The following is a 7858-nucleotide window of genomic DNA, read 5'->3' as shown; positions in this document are numbered from 1 at the left end:
TGTGTCCAAAATTTAAAATATATTAGTAAAAAGTGAAAAATCTAGTTCTCATCAAAGGAAGGAAATGCTTTCTCAAGTGAAATAATTACAGATTTGCTGAATATGGGGGAACATCAGAATTTCTAGATATCGCTTTATGAAATATGACAATCAATGGTATAATTTGGATCTATGGTGAGGCATGAAATAGAGCAAAGTCAAACCCATTTCATTGGCAGGAACTGGTATGCTGAGCAGGTTGGTAACATAAGATCTCTAACTCCAGCAAATCAGCAATATCAAAGAAGATAAACAGAATACCATCGTGTAGGACCAGGACAAACCTTCATTACAGATACTCTGCCAAGTCAAATTAAAAGGAAACAGTAAACACCAAAAGAACACAATATAAAAGATTGCATAATCTAACTTCTTTATCAGCAAAATTAAATTCCCAGCTGTTAGTGGAAGTACTGAATTGAGAATTCACTGATTACTGAATTGTATCCACATTCTACAAACACTTGGGAGTTGGAATATTGCTAAAGAAAACAGGGCGACTTCCAAACCAGCCAAAACCATTTCAAACTACAACAGGTTTGACTCATCTTTGCATAACCGGCAACCATCATGATGAAATAAAGACTTAAAATAGCTTGGATATTGATAAATCTTATTAAAACCGTGGAACATGGGTTTTGGTTCTGCCTATGATGCACACATGTGTATCGGATATGATGTGTATCCCATACAATAGTACATTTATTGTAAGAATGTCATGATATAAACGTATTTGAAAATGTACAAAACTTTTTCAAACATAGTACAAGTGTGTAATTGTATAAATCCAAATTAAAATCACATTTCTTAGACATTATTAAAATAAAAGATCATAAAAATATTTGTATTTCAAAGGTTTGACAATGAAGTATTCTATAGTATTGGTATGAATACAGATATGGAAAACAGATTAAAGTACTGGTGCCAGATGTTCTGCTACTAGTCTATAACTAGATAGTAGGGAAAGTAGTACCAATGAAAAAAAAAAAAACACATTTTCACAATCTCTATTTTCTTATGAGTAATTGAAAATAGATAAATTCATATTGAATGGCACGATAAAGCAAAGCCAATAATTAAATAAAATCAAAATGAAGTGCAATTTCTTGACATGGCCCGGCATCCTTTGTCAACTTGTGGGGCAAATTTCTCAATACTTTCTTTGTTACTTCTTTATATGGCATGCTTCAAATACACTTTTGAGAATTACATACTTCCAAATCCATATAGTCCTATCATGCAGGTACCAAGGTGCATCATCACTTTCCAATAAGTAAGTCTCTTATAAATGTTGTGGTGCAAAAGTTGACATTGCCTATGCTAGTGTATATTGAATGGCATTGCATCATCATCATCTAGTAGATTTGTTACATTTTGTTAAGACATAACTCTCTTCCAATAAACCAGCTCACTTGCCAAAACTACAAAAGATATAATGAGAACAGACTGCAAATAAATAGGGGGAGATCCTGGTTTCATTTTATTTCTCTTCTTTGTTTGGCGTGAGAAAACTTCTAAATGGGCTTAAACAAACAAATAGCATCAAATGAAATTTAAAGTACCTTAAGAGACAAAAGAGACGAATGTCCAGCACTGAGTCCATGATAACCAATGTTATATGATATACTCCCATCAGCCTTGAACAGTCCATAGTTCCTCTCAGATAAATGCCCCCCCTTCTCATTCTCATTGAACAATGCAAAAATGTATGCCTTCACAATATTTTTAGGCCTGTGTGGGGTTCCTTTCCTCTTCGCAAGCCTTTTCCGCAGATTATAATTGTATGTCCTTGCATTAGTTACATTTGCTCCAGCTTCACTTTGATCTCCGTTTGAGGCCCAGCCAGTCTCAGTAACTATAACTTCCATTTTGTGAAATCCAGCATTCTCCAAAGCTGCATATGCTGCATCAATCTGAGCATCGAGCATGTTATCATAATGCAGACGATATGTGGGATCATAAATTCCCTCTGTAGGTTCAAAAAGTGCATAATTTATATCAATATGTTCAGGGTCACTTGCGTAGGCTAAGAAAGGGTAAGCGTTCAAACAGAAAGGAGAGCCAATCTGTTGGAAAAACTCCAATAGAGGCTTCATATACTGACTAACATTATCATTAAATTTACATGAGGAGGGAGGGTAGGAAGTCGCAAAAACTGCAAATGAGTTTGCAGTAGAAATCTGAACCAGTTTATCCAAATTAAGCTTCTTAGTGGCATTGTAAATATTTTTAACAGCACCCAAAAGAACTCCCCACAGCGAAAAGTCATCCCCACCCAAAACCTCGTTGCCTACTGCAATTCCACGAATTCGTGTGTTAGGAAGAAACGTCTGTACATTTTCTTTTACCCAGCTCAAAGCATGGTCTGCACTCGAACTCATGTTTTGCAGCTGCCCGTTTGGAAGTCCCACTACAATTTCAAGCCCAGTTCCACTAAATGCTTGGAGAACACTGTGATCAGCATCATAGATTCTAACGTTCCTTATTTTTGCTGCTCTAAGAAGAGTAACAACGTCATCAGGTGAGGGAATATTATTTGCAATCCTCCCGTAATTTATACCATAGGTCCCGGTGAACGCTTGCACGTAACCTGGAAACCAAACAGGGAGGGTAGAGCTCCATTAACATGATGTTGCCAACATAAAAGAACATATCAGAACTTCTACAGTCCTAAAATTATTTGGCCATTCATGAACAGAATTGGTACTCAGTATATGCACATGAAAGACCAAAAAGTAGAAACTCTAGAAACCCCAATTAGAAAGCCCATCTATAATCAGAACCACGAATTGACACAATTGGAACAATCATGATATGTCCAAGGAACAGTGGTCCCATGTGAAACCATGAAGGAAAGACACTGATCAATGCAATCATAATGATAACTTGAAAAGAAAGCAATATGTACATATTAAAAATAGAAAATTAAAATTAAAATCTCACCCAAAAAGGGTAGGGGGAGGGAGAGCATGAAAGAAAAAAAAACTCCATAACATCAGAATAAAAAGAAAGCAATCAGGGCAAGAACACAAAAAAAAAACCAAATACAAACAAAAACAATAACAGTACCAAGAACTTGATTCAATATAAGATGCTGAGAGCACCCACCCACAATCATACAAAATCATAAAGATCAATTAAAGTCCATAAAGTAAGTAAATCAATCAGAGATTAAAAAAGACAAGACAAAGAAAGCATCAAGGTACCTGTTTGTGTGAAGAAGAGTATAAAGAAGGGGCAGAAGAAGCGAAAGATTGTCATGGAGTGGGAAAGAAATGAGAGATGTGGGGTTTATCTGGCGATAAATTTGGGAATTGAGAGAAAAACGCGCTGTTGGGGTTGCACGCAGTGCTTCTTCCTCCTGAGACATGCCATAAGACGAAAGAAAGGCTTTTTAGTTATGCCGCCTTGATATCATCACTTGTTCTCTGTAAAATCCCAAAGGGTATGGGAAGGAAGAAGATGAAGGTAGGAATGGATTGTGGAAGTTGAAGAGAGGTGAAAAGAAAAGGGAAGAAAGTGAGAGCGATGATGGGTTTTTATAATTGAGTTGAAGTGAGTGAGTAAACAAAGGCTAAGCAAAGGCAGAAGAAGGGAAGAACACAGTGAGGTGTGGGTTTGTACTAAACCTCGTCTTCATTGGTCAATGCATTGCACTTGTTCCTCATAATGCTATTTTTGTTTTGCGGTCTGCGTTAAGGTATTGTTTTCTTCTTCTCCACGCGCTTTTTTCATCACTGCTTAACACACGTCTAAACCAGATACTTTACACTCAGCAACTCACATCTTAATTATTTTTAGAATAAATTAACTATTTTTATATTATTATTTTAATCTCATCCTTAACTGCTTTATAACTGTTGAAGTATACTGATTAAAAAAATTACCATCCAAGTTTAAAATAATCAAACAGAAGAATAATTTACCTTTCCTATTTTTTTTTTATAAGTAACAGAAGATAAAGTTTAAATTTACTATTTTGTTTGAATAAGTAAGTATGTTTTAAAGAATTAAAAAATCCGTCTTTCAAAACATGACTATGATGTAATACATAAAAAAATTAATTGTAAGTTTTTTTTTCTATTTTTATTTTTAAAATTACAAACTCATGATTTTGTACACAGTTTTAACCTTTTTAAAAAAAATATTATGAAGTTTGTGATTTGGGACACTACAGTCACTGAAGTCTCGTTATAAAATGAAACATCTTTAAAAGATTTTACTATTAAAAAATTGAAATAGAATATCTAAGCACAACTTACAAATTTTAATAAAAAATAAATAAAAAGGAAAGTTGTGTTTTAAATTATAAAGTCCTAATTTTTTTATAACGCTGTTTACTTGTTCATCCATTATTGTAATAAATTTAAAATTTCTCTATTTTTATATAGTTTTAAATTACCCATTCATTTAACCATCGGTTTACCAAATAGATGCGTCTTTGATTTGTTTTCGATAAGTGTGATAGTGATGCGACATAGAAAAAACATGTTCTCAAAACTTTTGTTGCTAAATATTAGTATCAATTAACTTAATTTAAAAAAAAATATAAGATGTTATTTTAATTAGTGCTTAAATATGGTAAGAAATAACATTTTTTTAAATGAATCGTGTCTAATAATATTTTATATCAAACAAAATATTTTATAATTTTAAATATTAAATTAATTTAGAAACAAATTTTGGAATAAATGGATCCAACATTCTTAGGTTTTAACGTCCCTTTCAAATTTATACCATATACGACTTTGAGTATGAGAGAAATGTTCTCTTGGAATAATGTGGACACGTTGACAACATAGAATGAAAAAGTATCGATTTTACAAAAAGAGAAAAGAACAAAATATCTTTCAGCGTTTGAAACGATAAGGGACGAAAACTTTGCCCATTTATTGGAATATATACGAGTTTGGTAAAATGGTTATGTAATTTGATTCGGAAATAGTTTTATCTATATAAAAGTAAGTAGTTCTTTTCAGTAAATAGAACTTATCAGTAGTTATATTCACTATTCAATTATGATTTAATAGATAATTATATTTTAAATGTGGCACGTGATATCATAGTATTATATTTGTCATTTATAAAATTAAAAAAAAAAATTATCATTTATTAAAGAAACTTATATTACTACGACTTTTAATGTATTTTTATTATTTACAAAATATTTAATGGTAGATATATGTATACGAATATATGTAAAAATACATAAATTTTTTTAATAATATTGATATACATATAAATTACTTATATTTTTAAATATATTATATAATTTTAATTTATATAAATATGAGGTTAAAAATTAGATCTGACTCTTCTACGGGAATGTTTCACTTTAAATAAAAGAAAATAGTGGTTGATTAATTTATATTATGTTGTTATACCTGATAAATAAATCATGAATGTATTGAGATATTAAGTACTATTTGTTTAATAAGAAATGATGAATATTTATAGATATGTTGCCAAGATTTTTTTTTACCAATTAAAAAATATTTGTCAAAAACCAACTGATCGGTCATGTAGAAATATTTGTTAAAAATGTATTGTTTTTCAAAAAAATAAAACCCGATAATTCTCTTTTGAAGTTCCTGACTAGTAGAATGCGAAAAAAATATTAAATTTTGGTGATCAAATTTTTTTTTATTTGAGTATAGCTTTTATTTTCGTTAAATTTTTTGAACTTTTGTTTGTTGTTCTTCTCTTGTAAACATGTATGTAGTTTTTTTATTACATTCTTTAAATTAAATTCTTACACTTCTTTAATCAAACTCTTATGATTCAACCATTGAAATTTTGAATGTCATATAAAATATTGATATTTTCTCAAACCCCTAAAAATAATGATAGCGCTCGGTCCTGTACTAGTGCTTAATATCGTAAATTGTACTAAGTTAACAGTTCGATCTAAGCCGATATTATTCGTTCCAAATCATAAGTGTTTGATATAAGTTCAAATGTTCGACTCTTACTTGAGTCTTATTCTCAAAATGATCATTCGGTCATATTCTCATATTGGGAGTGCTCTCCTGTTTGTTCTTGTTCATAGGTTATGTTGAACTTTCACGTTCGGTCTGGTTTAAAGGTGGGATTATTGTTTCACTGTGATGTGTGATATGTATTTAAAGATATGACGAATGAGGAAATATGTTGTTAATGAAGTATGGTATTTAAATTGTGATACACATGAAATCATATGGGTACAAAAGAGTACTCCAGGGAGGAATATCTCAAGATTGGTTATTGAATGGTAGTATGAATATGGTCAGACTAAGTTGTCGTTCATCCTGACATTCTAATGGTCACTAAGTCTCAAGTAGAGAATGATGGCGCATCTGGTGAGGATAGCAGGAGGTCTGGTTGCGTATAGCTTGGGGTTCCAGCTATCGGACTAAACTCATATGTAGACTTGGGTTTCCAGCTACAGTGAGGGATGAAGGGCTAACCTCGTGTGGCGGCTTGGGTTTCCAGCTATGGTAATTCTGATGGTTTTCCATATTACCTTTCCACGAGTGCAAGAACGTCGTATCTACATAATTCATACAGTCTGGACAGTCAGAGTAAAGTGAACAGTCAATGCATGCATTGTGGTATGATTATGGGTGGAAATGTATGATTGTTTGTTACATGATGGACTGATTGATTTATATCAGATTTACGTGAGTAATCTGTTTACATAGTTAATTAAATTACACTAACTTACCCTTATTTTCTTATCTTGTTTGGTTGTCCTTTCGGTCATCCCGTTCTTGCAATGATCATTTTGTGGGTATGAGCAGAAGGAGCTGAAGTTTTTCTGGAGCAGGAGAAGATGGTTCTTGCTAGGGTAAGACCGTTCGGTCTGGTACTGGTTTTGTATTAGTAAAAGTCCGTTCGGTTTAATACGTTGCTTGTATGACTGATCAGTCTGATCTTATGAGTTGTGTTAGTATATGTTTTTGTAAAGTTGTAAATTTATGGTTATTCTAAAATAGCTGTAAATTAACTTTATTCTTCTTGTAAACGGTTCTATTTTATTATGAATGTAAGAACTGTTAAGTATAGCTTAAAGCTATATTTTTGAGATGTTACATATTTATACTACACTTTATATTGTAATTTACTTTATAAAAGTGAAATTTGAATACGATCTTCATAAATATATTTGTAATTTGCATACTGCTTAGATTCTTTGTGATTATGTTCTATTTTTCCATCTTAATTGATATAGTTGATCATGTGGTCATAGGAATTTTGTGCTGAGGGTAGAAATGTCATTCTCGATTATTTATATTTTTTTTTTTTAACAATCTCACATGGAAAGTACTGTGCATGGGTTTCACTCTTCCCATCTATATATTCTCCAACATCCATTTTACCACCCTCATGTGATTTCTTTTTTATTTCACATCTTCCTTAAACCAATCCAACACACAACTTTCTCCTAAAATTATTTATGAGTGGATAGACTTATGAATGAAATTTGTACACTTTTGTAATGTATTTCATTCATCAAAAAATCACTATATTTTTATATGTTTCTTAGATAACAATACTTTCTAATATATAAGATGATTTTCTAACCTAATTCTTATGTTTTTAAGTAAATCCAAACAAAGCAAATGATTGACTCTAACTTTTATTAAATTTATGTAATATAAAAACATGAATTAGTTGCAATAAGTTTTGAGTGGGTATAAGTTTAAGGAGAAGATTTAACAATTAACACTTTCTTTTTGTCATACTTTATTTAGGTATTTAAAATTTATTTTCCTACTCTTATTTATGTAAACCTGTAAAGGGTTATATAATTTTAATTTATTAATTTCAAATAAATTAA

The 7858-nt window shown here is 31.3% G+C and overlaps 1 protein-coding gene across 1 annotated transcript; it reads right to left on the bottom strand.

The window, feature by feature from the left end:
* On the bottom strand, positions 1 to 3687 carry LOC124829812 (glucan endo-1,3-beta-glucosidase 14-like). Its single transcript, XM_047303383.2, has 3 exons — positions 3246 to 3687; positions 1602 to 2629; positions 1 to 339 (listed from the first exon to the last, which is right to left on the bottom strand). The coding sequence occupies exons 1-3, from the start codon at positions 3298 to 3300 to the stop codon at positions 256 to 258; spliced, it is 1167 nt and encodes a 388-aa protein (XP_047159339.1). The 5' UTR covers positions 3301 to 3687; the 3' UTR covers positions 1 to 255.
* Positions 3688 to 7858: the final 4171 nt, after the last annotated feature.

Source organism: Vigna umbellata, chromosome 1, assembly GCF_029865625.1.
Source record: "Vigna umbellata cultivar VRB3 chromosome 1, Vumbellata_1.0, whole genome shotgun sequence".
In the NCBI taxonomy this organism is placed as follows: domain Eukaryota; kingdom Viridiplantae; phylum Streptophyta; class Magnoliopsida; order Fabales; family Fabaceae; genus Vigna; species Vigna umbellata.
This window is presented reverse-complemented; position numbering and strand designations above follow the sequence as displayed.